Source organism: Podarcis bocagei (assembly GCF_964188305.1).
Source record: "Podarcis bocagei genome assembly, chromosome: 10".
Classification (NCBI taxonomy): Eukaryota; Metazoa; Chordata; class Lepidosauria; order Squamata; family Lacertidae; genus Podarcis; species Podarcis bocagei.
In genome coordinates, this window is record NC_138135.1 from 33,556,255 (window position 1) to 33,577,422 (window position 21,168).

Here is a 21,168-nt window from a genome sequence, read left to right on the forward strand (position 1 = left end):
AAAATTGATGTTTGCGTTTTTTCATGTTGAATATTGCATTCAGATTTACATTCATACAGGACTTAGCTTTACTCCATATGATTTCCTCCTTCCTCCATCAGCAACCTGAAGTGGTTTTACTCAGGAACAGATTTACCACCTGATGTATAATTTGTATGAAGCCCCTTTGGTCTGGTGGTGTACCCGCTGCATAGCCTGAAGTGAGGTGTTTAAGGGATTTGTTTTTGTTGCATATGGGATTTGTGTGTGTGTTTTAAATGCTTTTGTTCTGCCAGAACTTTGACTTGGTTGCACTCTTTGTGGCTGAGTGTTTTTCCTTGACTTTATTTCTTCCTCCCACTTGGTTTGAGTTTGTCAGTATGATGGTGATCCTACTGAATTGTGTGACCCTTGGGATGTACCAGCCTTGTGATGATATGGACTGCCTCTCCAACAGATGTAAAATTTTGCAGGTAAGTAACTCCTTCTCCATAATGGCAGTAGGTGAACTACCATGTTGCCCCCTCTAACCCACCCGCTTGGGGTTTCTCAGACTGCCAAGCCACTCTTGCTTCAGAGTAGATTGGTGAGCCCTTTGTTCTCAAAACTTAGGAGCCTGGTTTATCACAGGACCTTCCTGTGGGCTTCTACCATCTCCCTTCCTTTGCCCTGTACACAATTAACACAGGCAACACTGCTGTGTCTTCCCTTCTCCCCTACAACAGAAGGAGGGGAGGAAAGAGCCACCCTCTTCCTTGTCTGCCTTGGCAATACTTCTGGCTTCTCTGTCTGAACCAGCACATCTGCTTTTGTGCTTTCCAATGCAAGACTAGACCACATTGCTGCTACAAGAAGCGACTGCTGCCATTTACAACAATGAAACATCCCAAATACCGTGTAGAATAATGTTATGTCAGTGTATGTTTATGTCAGGGAACTGCCATCAGCTCAGAGCTGGGAGGTGGAAGGGCAGTTGTGTTATAGGGAACCTCTGAAAATCTTGCGAAGCAGTTCCTCCTCTGGCGAGGAGGGAAGCCCCATCTCCAGTGGAGAGGAAGTGGTGGGAGCAGGGGATGCTAGGGAGAGCCTCAACACTGAGCCTGAGCAAACCGGAGGGGAGAGAAGTACCCCTTTGCCAGCGCCCATGCTGCACAGTAAGTTTAGGCGCAGGGAAGGGAGGAGAAGGTTGGGGGTCATGCGACTGTTATCCTGGAGGAGGCATAAGGACCACCCACTCCCAGATTCTGCTAGCGAGTGAGCCAGACATGAACTTGCGACGCTCTTCACTGTAAATAGTTTTCACTAATAATAAAGACAGGTTGGAGTCTTGCCTGTTTGCTCTCGAGCAACCACACCAGCACCTGACAGTTTGTTCTGAGTATTGAAATTAAGACTTGCTCAAAATGTTGTCAAGTATAAGGTAGAGGGAAAATAGCCGTGGAGACAAGTTGAAACCCACCTCACTTATTCTTATGGGTCTTTCAGGTTTTTGACGACTTCATCTTCATTTTCTTTGCTATGGAGATGGTTTTTAAAATGGTGGCCTTGGGGATCTTTGGCAAGAAATGCTACCTTGGAGACACTTGGAACCGGCTGGATTTCTTCATTGTTATGGCTGGGTAAGTTCCTGCCTTCTTTTTGAAATTCTGAGAACCGTTGGATAAAAGCTGTCAATATGGGAACTGAGCACTATCTATCAGCGTGCTTTGAACACAGTGCAGGGCCAAGCCAAGTATGAATATAGATTTGAATCTCATATACTTCAGTCTGTGGTCTCATTGCTCCTCTTGAGTTCTATGTAAATAGGCTGCATCCAGGAGAATAGCCTGTCTGGAGCTGGGTGGTAGGTTCACTCAACTCTGTCCTGCCCTGATACCATATGGCCAGCTCTCTGTAAAAGATGGATATGTGTTGTGGGGGGAAATGCAATAAGTCTGTGCTTACAGAAGAGACAGAAACACATGTACTCCCCACAGAGATCCCTGTAATATATGGCTCCCCTCTGGGCATAATTATGGGCACTTGCTGTAAAATATAAGGCACGGAAGTAAGGCAGGTGGGAACAGAGAAGAATCTCCTTGATCAAATCGGTGTCGGTTTTTTTTACAGTGTTGGCATTCAGAGCATCTTCATAAAAAAAACCAAACCCAAAACATTGTGCTTCTGCCTTTGCATCCTATTGGCCCACCTAAGCACACCTCAGGGACATGTTGACATTTGAGTGTTTTTAACAGCCAAGTTGCTATAGTAAAGTGCTAGTTTCCACTTCACGTGTCTCATTCCACCCTGAGCAAGGGGCCCGTAAGGATTTGCTAGTCAAATGGTTGGCGAGAATTCACTGCCTGCGTTGGTGGGCGCAGGTTTGCAGAATAGTTTCCTTTATAAAATGGGCTATATGAAGGGGAGAGCATTGTTGCTCCGAGGACCAGACTTCCGTCTCCATCCTGTAAGCACGCATAGAAACGCTTTCCCCCCTCACCATTGAGAATAATCATCTATCACCTGTATCCGCAACTCACTGGCTGAACTGGCAGTGGGTTCAAACCTGAGCAGACAGCAGGCCCTTTGCCTGAATGGTTGCAGCATTTATTTGCTTGTATTCAGCCTAGTGAGTCAGCACAGCATTGCCAGCCACCTGGCTTATTTTAAATCAGCCTCGGTGCTTTATTGCCGTCTAGCAGCTTCTGTTGTCCTCGCCGTTTAGTCCAGCCGCAATCTTCAGCGCTGGCCAATTTCAAATGTCATACAGTCAAATTAAGTGGCATGTGCAAATGAGAAATTGTTTTCCCCTTTGAGAGACACACCGGTCCTAAGCCCAAAGCCGGCCATTTCTGCACGTGAGCAGATAATATTCCCCATCATACTGAACCAAGAGTGAGCAAACGTCTGGGTTATAACCTCCTTGCAATTGAAAGTCTGGGACTTTGAAAGATGTATTTAAAAAGGGATCATTAGGTGAGTTCATAGAGGAGGAGTCTGACTGCTGGTAATGATGGCAATACATAGCCTGCAGCTGCAGAGGATGTGTGCTACTGAGTCCCAGCTGCCAGAGGATGAAAATAGGAAGGGGCCATCACCTTTCTGTCCTGCCTGCAGGCTTCCTGGATACCTCTGATTTGCCACTATGGGAAAGACAACGCTGGACTTAGGTGGCCTTTGGTCTCATCCAGCAGGGCCCTTATGGTCCATGTCTACTCTGGACCCCCCACCCCCACATAAGGAAACACAGCTTGTATCTATGGCCGTCTTTTGCTCTTGAAGCAAGTAATGCAAAAAAAGGAAAAAGGAAAAAAAGACACACAAAACGCAAAATGTATATTTCAGTTTAAAACTCATACCCTCTTGAAGGTATTCAGAATTGATTTCTGGATCCTTAATACCTGCCAAATAATCTACAGGTAATCCAGAGGGACCTGGGTGGCAGAGGGACCCGGGTGGCGCTGTGGGTTAAACCACAGAGCCTAGGACTTGCCGACCAGAAGGTCGGCGGTTCGAATCCCCGCGACGGGGTGAGCTCCCGTTTCTTGGTCCCAGCTCCTGCCAACCTAGCACGTCAAAGTGCAAGTAGATAAATAGGAACCGCTCCTGCGGGAAGGTAAACGGTGTTTTCGCGTGCTGCTCTGGTTCGCCAGAAGCAGCTTTGTCATGCTGGCCACATGACCCAGAAGCTGTATACCGGCTCCCTCGGCCAATAAAGCGAGATGATTGCCGCAACCCCAGAGTAGACCTAATGGACTGGACCTAATGGTCAGGGGTCCGTTTACCTTTACCTAATCCATGGGGGGGGGACAAGGCAAGCAGTTGGCCCAGTCAGAAGTCAATGAATCCCAAAAGACTAGGAGCAGCTAAATCTAGCTGTACCCCAAAATGCCGTTCAGCCTCTTATGCCAGCTCCAGAAAGACGTTTGATATAAATACCATCTGTTGTTAGGAATTCGTTTTCCCCAACAGCGCCTGCCTGCTCAACATATTCAGTCAAGCACTATCTCACAGCCTTGTTCCAACAAGCAGTTCAACATCCAAAGGCCCTCAACTTCATCCGAATGAAATCTATGCAGATGAGCCTGCAACTGTACAATGGGCTCGGTGTGCCCATGTGCCCTGGTCAGCTTGCATATTGCTATGCCATCCCAGTGATAGGAGAACATATGCTGGGAAAGGTTATGCTGCACAATCAAGGGCCGGCACACAACTTCCTGAGCAGACACGGCAGCCAACACTGATGCTAGACATTGCATTGACGTGACCATATGGACTAAAACAAAAGCTTCAGAATGCATTTCACTCATTTCATGGTGATATTTAAAAATGTGTGACCAAAAATGACTATGTAGGCAGGAAGAATTGTAGAATTGGAAGAAACCCAGTCCAACCCCCTGCGCAACACAGGAATCTCAATACACGGTCCCCCATCCAATTTGAAAGCATACTGGACCTTGCTTAACTTTGCAAATGTGATAGCAGTTGTATTGCTACACCACTATGAAAGCTCCTATGTTCAAGTACTAGAAGCAAGCCACACAGGTGTGTTGGGAGAAATCCCATTTTCCTCCACTACAGATCTTTCCTTCCTTCCTTCCTTCCTTCCTTCCTTCCTTCCTTCCTTCCTTCCTTCCTTCCTTTCAGCATCCATTCCGTTATTTCTCAGTCCATGTTAACACAGCATTTAGTATTCCTGTGCATACATGAAAATATCCAGTGAACATTAGGAAAATAATGTTCCACCATTCATTTCCATTTCCATTTGGTCTTCTCCATTTCACAGCAATTTGCTTGTTTTGCAAGAGTCTTTCCCCCATTTCAATGGCTACTGATGTGAAACTTTACATTTGTTAATGTACATTGTGGCATGCAACAGACGCGCATAGCTCAGCCACCAACAATTCATTTACCTTCCCTGTGTGTTTTCTTTCAAAATTAATGACTTTCAAGAGGGGTCACACTGTTAGTCTCCCGGAGCAAAAACGACTAAGAGTCCTGTGACACCATAAGGACAAAGTTAATAAAGTGGTTAATGGCTCAGCACAAAGTCATCTATAGCTGCAATTCTCACCATGTCTACTTAGAAGTAAGTGTCATTGAATTCAGTGGGGCTTATTGCCAGGTAAATGGGGTTAGGATTGCAGCCTATCTCACTAACTTAATTTCACATTTCAGTATAAACTCGCATCCAGTCTTGTTTCCCTCACTCTGGCACCAGGCAGGGCCAGTTTAGCACCCTGCTGATATTTGCACATTGTGTCCTGTATTGTATGAATTACTCTTGCCACTTAATTGCATATAAATCCTTTTTTTAAAAAAAAAATGCAGCACTTTATTTCATAAAAACATATTCTATTCAGAAAATAGCCATGTGTGCGTATGTTTGTGTGTCTGCTGAAATATAATGGCCCAAGCTAATTTCCATCTGAAAAGAGCAATAATGAATGATGCATTCCATTGGTTTTTAATATTCACAGTAAGAAGCATTCCTAACCCATTTTACCTCAGAGTAAGGCTCATTGAATTCGGTGGCACTTTCTTGTGAGTAAACATGGCTAGGATTGCAGCTTTTGTGCACTTAGTCTGTGTCTAGCAGCAAACAACTTGCTCAAAATCAACAAACAACACTTCAGAAAACAGAAAAGCAATGAGGCATCTCTTGGGACAGCACCAATTATATATGAATTAATATTTAAATAACATATATGGCAAAGTAATATATGTATGGGTGCCTTTTTTGTTTTTTGTTTAAAAAAAAACACTTTTGCTGTAGAGAACTGAGGCAAAAATTGTTCACAGCAAGAGCCTGTGCCATGATGGGGGGTCTAATGAGCAGATGGAAGGAAGTCCACATGACGTGTGCACCTACCAAAATGACTCCAAAAGCCATTGCTTCTGAATGGTACCTTGGAACTGTCTTCTGTTGCTTGTGATTCTGCCAATGAACTGATAACCATTTATAATAAACAAAAGTTAACTCAGAACAATCTGAATCTTATCACATTGGAGGGAAATGTATCCTGGATTAATTGGACCTAGGATTGCATAAACCGCCGTTAATATTGATGCTGATGTTCCCCTTAATTACAGTGAAGGCAGGATTAACTCCAGAGGTAGGGAAGGGTGGGAGGTGGGAGCCAAGGTGGTTCCAGATTTCCTAATTGCAGAGTGAAGCAGTAGCGTGAATGCACAAGCCCACATTGACTTGGGATACACTAATAAGCAGACCCAACAGAGCCTATGCATAAATTTCCATTGGTGTGTGTGTGTGTGTGTGTGTGTGTGTGTGTGTGTGTGTGTAGGTGTAGGGCTGCAATCCTATGTCTTTAACCTACAACAGATACAAACACTGGAAGCTAACTCAAACTTGATCCCCATATTTGAACCAGCTCCAAGTGAGCCTGCCATGCTAGTTGTGACTTAGTTTCAAATCCCAAAGTGGAAGGCAACCTTTAATGCAGCTATCTTTATAGAGATATACCAGAGATTAATGGTAAAAAATGTGGCTCGTATTTCACAAAACAGATGTTAAAACCTGCTGCACAACCTTAATGTCATGAAGCCAGAATTAGATCTCATGTAGTCAAATTCAAGCTAACTTTACCCCACATCTAGAATGACTATCTCAGTGAACTTGTCCTAAAGATCCCTCACTTGGGGCTCTAATCTTTCTCCATCTCTTTAACTGCATTCTGGCTCATTCCTGCTTCCTAGCAAACAGCTCATACCAATTTCCCTTTCCACCACATTCCTCATAAGGTAGGCCTCCTTCACATGTAGCTATGATAGCCTGTGTGCTAGTGCTTGACTTACAAGAGGCCAGAGGAGATCTGGACCCGTTCCTTTTGTGACGTGCCCCATTAGATACTGTTTTCAGAAGTCTACCAAAGAACGATAGTCATTTCCCCTACAGTTCAAGTCAGGATAGCTCAGTTGGTAGAGCATGAGACTCTTAATGTCATTGGAGCCCCACATTGGGCAAAAGATTTCTGCATTGCAGGGTGATTGGAGCAGATGACCCTTGTGATACTTTCCAACTCTACAATTCTATGATTCTATGACTGGTGGGAGCTATTTCCTCGTGGAGCACTCCCACATGGCTATAGGGTGCTAAGTTTCTGATGGGGTCCATGAATGTTGCTCTTTCCTACATGATTGAAAGGGTGGGTGCTGATCATGAGGGACAGAGCCACACAATTGGCCCTGCTGATCTGATTGCATCAGTCATATGCAAACAGCAGCAGTAAATGACATCCACAGCCACGGATCAGATATATAAGAAGATATTGGCAAGATCTTGTTCCATCAGCTCCTGAAGTCAGCCCAATAATATTTTGTGCCATACGTTTTCCATTAACATTTAAAAATGTAAGCCACCTCTGGTGCCTCGTCAGAAAGGTGGTATGTAAACGTAAGCAGCAAATGATAAACAAATATTGGAGTGGAAGGAAATGCTGGCAACCTGACGTTTAGGATCCATGCTGCAAAGCACTCCTCGGAAGCAATCAGCCTAAAACACCCCCACCCTCCCACAGGCAGGGTATCTCAGTAGAGCGCAAGACTCTTAATCGCAGAGTTGTGGGTTCAAGCCCCACGTTGGGCAAAAAAATTCCTGCATTGCAGGGGGTTGGACTAAATGGCCCTCGTGGTCCCTTTAGAAATCTATGACTCTCTTTATAGCATTCTCAGAAAAGAGAGACAGAAAGGTGAATGTTTGGTGTGAAATTACCTTGGCGTTTCGAAAGTCAAACTCCAAAGTTTCAACCATTACCTTTGAATTCCCAAGTTTACTTTGGGTGGGTGGGACTGAAAAGAGAGGCAGCATGTTCTCTTTTGAGAAGAGGCTACAGAACAGTAGATAGCTGCAATATCTCTGTCTGTGGGGATCACACCCTGTATGAAAATGAGGCATAACAACAAAACCAGTCATTTGTGGATAGTGCTCCACTGCAACATGCTCTAAGCTCTTAAGTTAGGTCAAGCTATAAATCTAAACTAAAATATATAAAACAACCCTCCTGGCTACATCCATAAGAGCAGATATGCCTATTTTGTTTACTCAGCTATCTTCCTCGTCTTCTCTCTCCTGCAGATTTTAAGAGTTACAGTTTTACCTAAATAAATCCCACTGTCTGTTCCTTGCCCTTCTCGCCTCCACTCCCCATGCAGTTTAGCAGCTTCAGGAGGAAGACTCCGCTGTCACTAAAAATGTACAGTTGCCATGGCAAAGAGAATTGACATCACTAGAACTTTATTATGTCTTCCCCCCCCTTCCTGGCTTATGGAGTGAATTTTAAAATAAAAGGCCCTAAATCAATATTTTCCTTCTTTGCCGTTTCCCTTAAGAAATCAGACAGCTCCTAAAATGAAAGCATTTGTGCGTGTGTGCAGACGTAGGGTTAAATAAAACATGCAACTGCAGAAAGAAATGATAAGTCTGGCATTTGGAGCCTCTCTCCAGTTGTTTGGTAGGATTAAGCTGCAGGATCCCAGGTGTGAACGTGGCCAGTCTTTGGCAGCTGTTGCCCAAACATGAAGCTGTTCCCTCTTCCACCTGTTTGTGACCTGATCTCCTGCAATGACTGGTTTTCTTTTCAAGGACTCACTTGTGGTTGATGGTACATGCCCAGCAACACCTTATCTTAAAGGAACTTATACACACAAATTATTGAGAACCAAAGTCCTTAAAGACACCTAAAGCTGAGCGTACAAAATCAGATGGCAATTTTGAAAAGGTAGCCCTATATTTCAGCAGATCTTCAACAGTGCTGTAGTGGTAGGGGTGGACAGATCCGTCAGCTTAAGTTTCTCTCTGTTTCTCATTTTTCCAGTAGTTAGTATTCCACATCTCCACATCAGTTGCTTAAAAATAAATAAGCCCTCTTGAAAATCCACCAGCATTTTAGTGCAAAATTCTCCCATTATACACATTTTTGCAAAGCAATTATCCATAATATAATGCATTGTTTGATGTTATGTATGCATGTATAAGCACACTTTACCCAGGTGCGTGCATTTTACTTGGCTGGAGAAAACACTGCAAAACTCAGATAAGTTTGAATTTTGAAGGATGGCTGTGTTTTGGCTCACATATTGCATATTCGTTGGGTTCACCTTTAAAGGTGAACTGAATGTTCATAATTTCATTTGTTTATTTCATAAAATGCATACACCCTCAAAGCAGTTTAGAAAAAGAATCAAACAATAAAATGATCAGCAAAACCAATCCATTCAAATCAATTTGCCTAAATTGAATCCCCCTCCCCATCTCTATGTAGTGATAAATTTTGAAGTGCAGGAGCTCATCGTAGCGGCTTCCTTAGCCACCCTGGCCCCAAGGGAGTGCAAAACGTCAAGCAGCAGTTATCACCCCTACCCATCTAAAAGAACAGCAGTACACCGGCATGATATCCTCTTGGATTATTGGGATTTCAGTCCTAGGTATAGTTTCCAGTGGATTCAGTGGTGCTTGCTTTTGACGGCATAGGTTCAACAGGTAGAATACGCTGAGCTTTAACAAAAGACCTTCAGCCAGTCAATTTTTTAAATTACATTTAGCTATAAATTAGAACTGCTAACAATCTTGCAAAGAAGTGCTAGCACAAAGGAGGAACCCCATCAAAGAAAAGGAAAAAAGTACCCAGCCTCTGCTTGGTTGTTTTCTTCCTTGTCTGACTTCCTCTATGTTAACATGCCGTAAACAAACATGAAAGCTTCATTGTCACATCATTGACTTGCCAGAGCAAGGAAGGACTGTCATTTATCAAATCACCTTGGCAGAAGATGTCATCACCCTTGCTCAGAAAGAAGTCCTGGAGCTGCACTCTTCATGCATCCCCTCCTCACTACATCACTGATCACCAGTTCAGGAGAGAGACCGATTCCCAACCTAGGAAGAGCATCTCCAAATGTACAGGTTACATTTTACCCTCCATTTGGCTTCATTTGGTTTTTGCTGCTTGCAAACATAAGAATTTGTTCTCCCTTTGGGATGCCTGTCTTGGCATTTAGTATGAGATATTAATGTATCTCTGCTAATGTGGAATGCATGATTCATGCTACCCACACTGAGTCACCAGCTAGCTGAACTGTCAGGGTGCCTAATCTTATTTCAGGTGAAACTTACCCATGTGTCGGGTTAAGATGCTTACTTTGCCTGTCTCGATGGGGGTGCCACCACTGACTATATATGGTAGCGTATAATCTCTGCCGAAAAGACATTTTCCAGACCAGAAAGAATAATTATATGTTACCTGTTCTGATGTCTGTGTCATATGTGCCAGTTTTTTGAAAATCCAGGAAACCCTTCTTTCTGACCTAGAAGACCTCTCCTGTACTCATTGTCCCCACTACTTCACACACATTAACGGTTAAGATCAGCGGGCAAGTGCTTTAATGTCTGCATGCATTCTAATCATAGTCCTCTGTGCATGCTAAAGTCAAGAGCACTCAGGTTGCATTATTTTTGCCTGGTTTTACAGCTAAACTGTAGACTGAAACATCATTATATTCTATCAGTTCAATCTATGCTTCCTTTGTCTTGCTTGCTGGCAGGATAGGGCAGCCCAGCTTTTCATAACAAGTGGGCCGCAAATGTATTTCAGCATGGAACCTGTGGGCTGCACACTACCTTACTGGGCAGCAAGGCCAAAATTTGACACACACACACACCCCTCCGCCAACTCAGCCCTTATGCTACCTTACCAAAGCTGGCTATGCGAGGCGCCAGGTTTTGAGAAGGAAGAATGAGGCTCTGACCAGGTCCTAGAGCCTTCCCATCTCCTTCCCAAAGCTGGAAAAGTGCTAACAAGGCTTTGGGAATGAGGAAGGAGGACTCTAGGACCCAGCCAGAGCCCTCATGCCTCTTCCCCAAAGCCCAGCGTCTCCCTTACCCAGCTTTGGGAAGGCAGTTCGAGGCCTGCTTTGTTGTTTAGTCATTTAGTTGTGTCCGACTCTTCGTGACCCCATGGACCAGAGCACGCCAGGCACTCCTGTCTTCCACTGCCTCCCGCAGTTTGGTCAGACTCATGTTTGTAGCTTCAAGAACACTGTCCTGCAGGGGCCGTCAAATGTTGCTGAGGGCTGCCAAAAAATACGAGGGCCACATGTGGCTCTTGGGTTGCATGTTGGACCACTCTGTGGCAGAACATAAGAAGAGCCAGCTGGATCAGGTGAATGGCCCATCTAATCCAGCATCTTGCTCTCATAGTGGCCAACCAGGTGCCTGTGGGAAGCCTGCAAGCAGGACATGAGCGCGGCAGCACTTTGCTCACCTGTGATTCCCAGCAACTCACTGTGGAGGTAAAACATAGCCATTGTGACTAGTAGCCATTGATAGCGTAAACCACAAGCTGGCTTTTCAGGACTGTAATGTAAACACTACTGCTGCTGCTGTTGTTGTTGTTTAGTCGTTTAGTTGCATCCGACTCTTTGTGACCCCCTGGACCAGAGCACGCCAGGCACTCCTGTCTTCCCCTGCCTCCCGCAGTTTGGTCAGACCCATGCTGGTAGCTTCAAGAACACTGTCCAACCATCTCATCCTCTGTCATCCCCTTCTCCTTGTGCCCTCCATCTTTCCCAACATCAGGGTCTTTTCCAGGGAGTCTTCTCTTCTCATGAGGTGGCCAAAGTATTGGAGCCTCAGCTTCAGGATCTGTCCTTCCAGTGAGCACTCAGTGCTGATAGGTTTGATCTTCTTGCAGTCCATGGGACCCTCAAGAGCCTCCTCCAGCACCATAATTCAAAAGCATCAATTCTTCGGCGATCCGCCTTCTTTATGGTCCAGCTCTCACTTCCATACATCACTAAAAGGTCATAGTGGAGAGTTTTGACCAAACGTGATCCACCTGGAGCAGGAACCGGCAAGCCACTCCAGTATCCCTGCCAAGAAAATTCCATGCACAAAGACAAAGACTGCTGTTAGAGAATTAATATTTCATATTTGCAGCCTTCTGAATACCAACTCCTTCCAATGTTAGGCTTCATAGGGACTGCTGAACTAGAGCTGATAAGTTTGATAACCCATTTCCTGTTTGCTAAAACGGGGGTTAGGAAGCACTCATGTTTCTCATATAACTTGTGGTGTTGTGCCCTGGTTCCTTGAGTCATCTGAGTACGTGTTACTGAACCCCTTACTGTCAGTGAACAGGCACCTCTGACATTGGTCTGCCCTAGCCCTTCTTGCTCTCTACTTGCGATACACTATAATTTTGGTGATCATAGGCTGTAATTTATTTAAGTTTGTACTTAATTGCATCCAACCGCATACGTGTGTTAACCATAGTCTTTATCAACCCTGCCCTTTTGTCTTGTTGCTTTCCCCTTTGTCTACTTTTTCAATTGCAAGCTTTTATCAGTGATCTGTGTTATTTAAAACTTTAAAATGTGTTAATTAAAGGTACAATAGGAAGATGAAGATGAGAGCAAGTACAATAAAACAATACTAATATAGGGAATGATCTAGCCAAAATTAAGCCCTGCAAGTCCTCGTTCTTAAAAGTACTTAAATCTAGCCTGATTTAATTTCAACCGAACAATAATTCACATCTATGGTTTGATTTCTTTTACAACTAAATTTGTATATTAAGAAATTATTAGATCAAGGGCAGCAATTAAGTGTTTTCAGGGGGGAAATCTGATTAACTAAAAAATTTGTCTAATCTACAACATGCTTTTGAGCCTTCATTCTATAATGAATGAGGACATGATTCATTACATGACAAACAGTGGGCAAGATCTTGGTAAACCTGTCGGTTCCATTTGGGGCCAGATTGGATAAAAAAATTCCCCACTGATCCAGCATATTGCATGGATGGGAGCATGAGCATGCCTGCCCCCTCCACCTCAGCACTCCCTGTAAGGGATAGCATGTTCAAATGCATCCTGTATTTGAGATCCAATGCACTCAGGCCAAAATTATGTGGTGGCTTTCTAATCCTGCCCCCCCCCCCGGAGATCAGTCATGAAGTTTTGACCTATGCATATTATATTTCATCTTATTTATTAGTTGCTGTACAAAAAAGGTTATCAGCATGTATATTGTATTTTGATATGCTGTCCCCATGTGGATCACCAGGGTCAATGGCGTTATGATTGGAGTGCCAGTGTACTCGTGCTTCGATGCCATTCATTCATTCAGTTTATCAGCCCTAAATAACAAGACCTCTGAGTGATGAACAAAGTAATCCACGCAGTGGGCTAGACTGGGATGTGAGCATTTTCCTGTCTGGCCTTTTGGCATTTTTGACAGCAGCATATCTAAAGTACAAAAATAGTGCACAAATACAGAATAGTCTCCCTAGCCAAAAGTAGCTTTTAATCCCCGCCCCCCAGAAAACTGACAGGACCGCTGCCCATGCTCTGCCCTGGGAGATTTCCTTTCCTTTCCAAGTCTCTCATCCTGGAGATCAGTTCCCAGCCTTTCACTCAGGGTTCTTCCACCAGCTAGACTGGTGACTGGGAGTGGCCGCCGAGACCACATAACACCAATCTTGAAAGACCTACATTGGCTCCCAGTACATTTCTGAGCACAATTCAAAGTGTTGGTGCTGACCTTTAAAGCCCTAAACAGCCTCGGTCCAGTATACCTGAAGGAGAGTCTCTCCCCCCCCCCCATTGTTCTGCCTGGACACTGAGGTCTAGTGCCAAGGGCCTTCTGGAGGTTCCCTTGCTGCGATAAGCCAAGTTAAATGGAACCAGGGAGAGGTCCTTCCCAGTACTGGCGCCCGCCCTGTGGAACGCCCTCCCATCAGATGTCAAAGAGAAAAACAACTATCAGACGTTTAGAAGACATCTGAAGGCAGCCCTGTTTAGGGAAGCTTTTAATGTTTAACAGACTATTGTGTTTAAATATTTTGTTGGATGCTGCCCAGAGTGGCTGGGGAAACCCAGCCAGATGGGCAGGGTATAAATAATAAATTATTGTTATTGTTGTTGTTGTTGTTGTTATCTATCCGCCATTCTGTAGTTTAAGGAAAAATTGTTCCAGATTAACATCACATTGGTATATTGCACTAATTTTGTTTATTTTAATTCATAAGATACATAAGAATAGCTTCCCAATATGTTGGGCTTGTTAGCTGTGGAATTCTAGAATAGAATCAGTATACCAAGAATATCTCAGACAATTGTGTCTTGACCCCTTAATATTTTTTGTTAACATACAAACATGACATACGAATAACTCTGCATGGATTAATTTAATATATGGTTATCGCTGCAAGAGCATGTTCTGCAAAGCACAGAAGAGAATTGCCTATTCTGTCATTGGGAAAGGAAATTATACGGCCAATGCTGTGATGTCAAAACACTGGAGTGAAAGAAGGAAGGCCAAATTTCCTAAGAATTTGACTTGTTTGTTAAATTAATTACTGACAAAACAAAACTCACCCTTCTGTTAATGTGAAGCGTACATTTAATGTAATTTGTCTCATTATCCTTAATTAATGAAATGTAAAAGACATACACCCACAATCTAAAAGAAGTCTGTTTGGAAAATGCCCACGGTATCATTTCTTTGACAGAGGTTTGCAAGAATAAAGCAATAGGGGATAGTCAAAGCTTGACAGTTATAAAGAATCATTGATGTCATGTTTTCAGCACGGAACACTTAAGTATATTTTCACAACAATAAATTAGAAGTCACACATTGGCATGGAGTGCTCAGATGCTTAAGAGGGTCACAAACCAGGCACCAAATGCGCCCAACGCTTTCAGCCTCACACTTGCAGGCTGCCATGCTATACCCTCTGACCTGAGATTAAGTGTTGGATTGCACTCTGCCAGTCACTTAACACCACTTGGAATATTTGAACACGAGTTGCTGGAAGCTGTGGGAGGGGAGCGTGCTCTTGTGTTGAAATCCTGCTTGGGAGTTTCCTATAGGTTGACTCTCATCTGAATTCTGTGCATGTTCCGTTGGAAGTAAGTTAGGAACAGAGGAAGCTGCCTTATATGAGTCAAGCCACTGGTCCAGCTCCCTGGGTATTTATTGTCTACAGCTCTGGTCTTCAGTTGGGTGGTCAGGACCCTCTAGTGCAGCGGTTCTCAACCTGTGGGTCCCCAGATGTTGTTGGACTACAACTCCCATCATCCCTGAGCTCTGGCCTTGCTAGCTAGGGGGGATGGGAGTTGTAGTTCAACAACATCTGGGGACCCACAGGTTGAGAAAGGCTGCTCCTAGTGGCCTGATTCAAGGTGGCTTGCGACAGGAGAATAACCATCATGCAAATATATGGTAAAAGATTGAGAAGTGGGTCCTCAAATGCATGGCGTTTGAAAGCAGGTGCTGAATTTGAAAAAGCTGAAGATACCTGGTCAGTACTGACTAGCAGTAGCTTTCCAGGATTTCAGACAGGGAAATTCCCAGCCCTACCTGGAGATGCCAAGGATGGAATCTGGGACCTTTGGGCAAAACAGACTACCACTGAGCCACAGACCTGAGTTCAGCTGGTCTTACTCTCAAATAAGTGTTCAATAAGGATTGCAACCGGTTATTTTTAAAAGTGGGCTTTGCAGGATGCCAGGATCAATTTTCGGAAACCAAGGCAGCATTTAGGCACCTGACTTCTTTTATCTTCCAAAGAACTATCTGGGTTGCCAGAGTTCTTTTGTTTTTGGTGTGTGTTTTTCTCCTTTTAGAAATCCGTCTCAGCTCAAAAACCGGAGCAGCCACCCCACTCCACCCCTGAGAGCTGTGCAATCCACACTAAGTCAGTCGCCACTTGGAGTGACTGCTTATGCCTCCGCACATTAGCTTCAAAGCATCGCTGCCACTCTTAATGGAGTCTGGCATTTCCCTTCTATGTTTTGGGAGAAATCTGAACAGAATAGGGGTGTGAAATAAGTTCTGGGCATCGAGGGATGGGTGTCGAGAAATAAACAAATCCCTGATTAAATAATAAAAAAACCTGCTTACTCAATTAAGCTATTCACTACTTGGGGTGTTCAGCTTCTCAGCTTCAGGACTGAACACTAAAGTAACTGTGTAATTAGTAATTAATTTTTCACTCCCAGAAGATATGTCTTATTCAGTGCTAGGAGAAGAAACAGAGTAAAGAAAGAAGGGGGGGAGAACACCCTCTATTGGTAAGAAAGAAAGCTGGAAGGGCCGAAATTACACCCTGTCTCCTCGCTCTGATGTCTTCAGAAAGCTATATTCAGAGCAGCAGCTTGGGAATGAGGGTAGGCAGGGACCTTAATGAGGGCTTCTGCCAGCCCTGTGATTAGAGCACTCCACCAAGGGTGCTTCTGCAACTCCTTGGCTGCAGAAGAGAGGTAATGAAAGCAGAGCTAGACAGGAGGGGTAGCTGAATTGGGAGAAGAAATGGACTGGGGGAGAGGGGGAGAGTTGAGTGCAACAGAAATGTGTTGGTCAGGCCAAGATAGGCATGATCAAGTCAGTGGAGGATAAATTTAGGAAGGACTGAATATCACATATGCCAGCTGTGATCTCTCCAAGTAGAAGCCCAAGCCAATTTATAAGTCACTAGCCATCTCATGCCTGACATGAAACCCCCAAATCAGTTTGAAATCAGTGGTTAAATCGGTGCAGCTTTGAAATGTTTAGTCTGCCATCTTGATTCAAAATTGTGTCCAAACGTAGACGGAAATCTGCTGCTTGGTTTCAGGAACCGTCACACAAAAGTTGGTTCTATTTTAAGAGATGTCCAAATACATAGGAAACAGAAAACTTTCCAAAATATATAGGATAAGTTGCGCTTTAAATCATGCTCAGAAAAAGAACAACAGCCAGTGGGCATGCTAGCACAGATCAGCCACATTCCTTTCCCTGCCTGTGAGAGGTCAACATGATTAACACTGTGAAATGGCCAACATGATTAACACAGGCAATCATGTGAGAGCCTTATCTATTTGAGAGGCAGGGGAGCTGTGTTCTGCTGCATTTGTGGTGTCAAGCTTAGGCACGATTTGAGTAGATGTTGTTCCCAATCTGGACCAGTCTCTGGTTGTTACTTCCAGGGCTCTTTGCCTCTTTTGCTTTGCAGATGAGCCGTGGTCCACACTTTTCATAACGAGGTCTGATGGCGTGTGTCTTGTGTGACACTCACCACCCACTTAAGCAATTTAGCCGCTTGTTTGCTCTCTTGCCCGCCCTTCTCTTGCTCCTCCGTGTCATTGCCATTAGCACTAATGGGGCACACTAACCAGACAGTAATGGACTCTTAAGGGGATGGCAGGCTGGGAAGTTTAAGCTGCTTCTACGTTCCTCCCCACTCACCCTTTTGTTATTGGAGCGGCCATCAGATTAGTTTGCAGGGCTTGGGCCTAGGATGGTTGTTTTCCTTCCTCGGGTAAAGATTTCCCTGAGCGATGAGAATGAAGAAGAAGAATAGTTGCTAAAATTGCAGATACATATGGCTGTTGTTTTTTTAATGTCCTTAGCTGCTAGAGGGCAGGTGAAGCATATGCTAGAAAACAAAAAGGAGCACAGCAGGAAAGGAGAGGGAGCAGGGTGATGCCCAAGGTCAGCAGACACAGCAGCTGCGCTTATAGTCACGCTAGCGCCAAGTGAGCACCCTCGGTAGCATGTTGGACGCCTTCCAACCTGAGGGGCTCATCTTCCAGCATCTTAATTTTTATATGCCTATTGTCTTTGTCCATGGAGTTTTCTTGGCAGGGATACTGGAGTGGCTTGCCGGTTCCTACTCCAGGTGGATCACGTTTGGTCAAAACTCTCCACTATGACCTGTCCATCTTGGGTGGCCCTGCACGGCATAGTTCATAGCTTCTCTGAGTTATTCAAGCCCCTTCGCCACGGCAAGGCAGTGATCCATGAAGGGGACTCCTGTTACGTGAGGGTTTTTGTTTGTTCTCAAGAGGAGATAGGAGGAATTGAACCCAGCAATTGAAGGCTGTTTTGCAGTTGTACGTTCCTAGCTTGGGACCTTTCCCTCTTTGCAATTTTATTATTCTACCTATGGGTCTTTCCAGATGCATGTGTTTGGTGCAAGTGTCCCTTTTTCACAGGGAAAGATGCTTATGACAGTTCATACCATCTAGTGTAGTATTGTCAGCAACGACTGGCCAGCAGCTCTCCCTACCCACCCACACCAGCAATGTCCTGCAATTTTGTGGAGTTCTTCTTTTGATAAAATACATTTGTTTTAAAGTTGTAAATCTTCGTCTCCAGTAGTGGAGCACACAATTTTCCTCTTTGTTCTAAGCAGGGAGCAGAAAAGAGCTCTCCCCCCAACTCTTTCCCATCCATAGGGACAGGGTATTGTGCTACTGACTCAGGATCCATGCTTGTGTGTTTATAAAGCTTTCAGGAAAGGGCAGACTTTTAAAACCATTTTAAAGGCCAAACAGTGATGAGGATGGAAATGTGAAAAGAAATTCGATATAAGGTAGGATTTGAATACAGAGCATGCAGGGGAGATAAAACAACAAAGAGTTTTGTGGCACTTATATTGAATAGCAAATTTCTTAATGCCTAAGCATCTGTTGACTACAGTTCACTTCATCAGATGTAACCCCTCTGGAAACTGAGAAGAAGATAATGTCAGAAACTGGAGATGAATGTTAATGTCAGAATTTTCTGGAGCAAATGCTTTATTGATTTTGACAGTTGACAACGCATATGGTAAAAAATACCAAACAAGCCTGGCAAACTGTGTTCCCCACCTCTTCGTTCCTCCCGTTTTTCACTCTTCATTGCCCCTTTTGTGCATCTCAAAATGACTAACCAGCCTGTTCTTTAGAGCACAGGCAAAACTGAAGTAACTTTCTTTGACGAGAGCCTCTGGCCCTGCCTGAGAGATGTCACTGTGGATTCTTCATATGCTGTGCCAAGGCCCCAATGATTAATGCTGCGTGCCTGACAAGTTGTGTCAACTGTTCTGTGGGTTGCAAGCTAAAAGCTGACCTCAGCAAATGGGGTGGGAAAGAGGGCAAAGAGACTGCTTCCTATGGGATTTTCAGTCTTACTCTATCTACAATAAGGAACTCTGTTGCAGCTGCAGATCTCCAGGACACAGCTGCAAATTATATATGGAAATGTATAGAAGTAAAAAAACAAAGGTGCTTCTGGACACCAACATAGTGCATATTCAAGAGAGCTGAGTAAAAAATTTCCAGAGGGGTTGCATTTTAGCCTATTACAGGGTGGGGAAACCAGAGACTGTAGCATCCTAAATTTTTGATTGCATAGCTTTTGTGGACTAGCATCCTGTTCATCTGATGAAGTGGAATCTAGTCCATGAAAGCTTGTGCCATCACAATTGTGTTAGTCTTTAAGGTACTGCAGGACTTGTTTCCACTGCTGATAGAACCTGCTCACCTCAAATACTTGGGATTTGAGAGCAGGACTTCCAAGTCTGGCTTCCAAAGAGGCTGACTTCCTAGCACCTCTGTATTTCATCATTAATTACCATCAATCGCTTTCATTTCTCACTTCTTGCCATCATTCCTTATTCCTGCAGCAGCTCCATTCTGTGAAATGTCTATTCCTACTGGAAAAAAGTACACTTCTTGCTCCTTGCGTTTTTCAGCAAAATCAGGGTTTTAAAAAACCAGTATTTCTCCTGGTAAAGGTAAAGGGACCCCTGACCATTAGGTCCAGTCGTGGCCGACTTGCTTTATTGGCCGAGGGAACCGGCGTACAGCTTCCGGGTCATGTGACCAGCATGACTGATTTTTTTCTCCTGATTAATGACTAGTTAATTGAACTAGTTAACTAGTTTAAATGCTTATTATTATTGATTTATTAATGGCCTTCTAATTTAAAACAGTTAAAAACACAAATACATTGAAAACAAAAACAAAACCCTAACAAATGGACACTCGTGGTAAAGACCCATTTATCCAGCTGGGAAAATACGTTGGAACAAAAATATATTCAGATGTTTCTAGAAAGCGCAGATAGTGGACGCTGGTCATATTTTGACGGGAATGCTATGCCACAGATTGGGGAAAGCCACATCAAAAGCCCTACTCTGAGTTACTGTGGAGCAGGCTTCTGAGATCTTTGGAACTTGCAGAAGAAACCCTCCTACAGACTGCAGCAATCTCCAAACTGTATGAGGGATACAGGTGGTCTCTCAAGCAACCAGGTCCTGAGCTATCTAGGGACCTTTATGTTAGCACCAGCACCTTGAACTTGGCCCAGTAATAGATTGGAAGTCAACCTGCCAATTGGATTCCAAGTCAGAAACTAGACAAATGATAAGAGCAGGCTCAGGTCTGGATCCCTCTCCTGCCCACTACAAATGACACACCTCATCCTCCCTCTTTGCAGCTATTTGGTGGGGACCTCAGTTCCCAAGCCTGCTGCTGAATGACCTTTTTGGGTGCAAGCACGTAACTACTTGAGACTAGCAGAATGTAGTGAAGGAAATTGCCAGGTTGCTTTCTGAACGATTTTGTTTTGGAGATAACTTGTCAGGTTCAAAGCAAAGCCTCATCCCCACGGAAGAGTCAGGATTGCGCCAAGGGTATTATCTTCCGAAAGAGATTGGTGCCATGATCCAAAAGGAAACTGGTAGAGGAATGCTGCATGCGTTAAATTACCTTACAGGCTCTGTGCTCAGATCCTTTAGCAGAGGACTTTCCCCTCCACTTTAAAAGTGGTTAAGCTTCCTAATCCGTTCGTGTATATATTTGCTTAAATGGTTTATTAACCACCAGCGAGCTGCCTTCTGCATACAGAGAGATGGTGTTGGATTTCTGATGCAGATAAGGACAATAGGATGAGAGAGTAATAAGTTTTGGATTCATCCCAACTTCGATGCCCTTAACTCCCTGGGGACAGTTGTTCAGTGCAAGCACAAAAAAGTTTGTTTCTCATGTTCAGTAAATCTAATGTGTCTGACTAAATGAAGGCATTCCTTGAGGTCGCAAGCAGAATTATACCTCACATTTAAAATGTGGTGGGGCGGTATCTCCTACTGTCAAGCTGAACGAAGGAGGTAGAAGCTATATTTCAAAAGTGTGACAGGCTGCATAGCTTGTCCGTCCTACAAGATCCAACTCCCTCTGATTATTTCTCTGTGATTCTGGCTTATGCATTTATAGCTATAGATATATTCTAGTAAATTTTAAAATACATGTGCTTCATATCGTACTGCTAAAAACACCTTAAAATATAGTCAGTATTTAGGAAAGGATGTGTTTAGCTGCTACACTTTATTACTATATATTTTGGAAAGTTGTTTGTTCATCTGTTCATTTTGCATTTGGGCACTTCCT

At 44.0% G+C, this 21,168-nt stretch overlaps 1 protein-coding gene across 6 annotated transcripts in view; it reads left to right on the forward strand.

Moving 5' to 3' along the window:
* CACNA1I (calcium voltage-gated channel subunit alpha1 I) overlaps window positions 1-21,168 on the forward strand; it is a 396,955-nt gene that overhangs the window by 247,974 nt on the left and 127,813 nt on the right. For all 6 annotated transcript variants that reach the window (XM_081210856.1, XM_081210855.1, XM_081210857.1 and 3 more), the window contains 2 exons: window positions 340-452; window positions 1,465-1,598. In XM_081210856.1, the coding sequence (XP_081066982.1) occupies window positions 340-452; window positions 1,465-1,598 (247 nt within the window). The remainder of the gene's footprint in view (window positions 1-339; window positions 453-1,464; window positions 1,599-21,168) is intronic.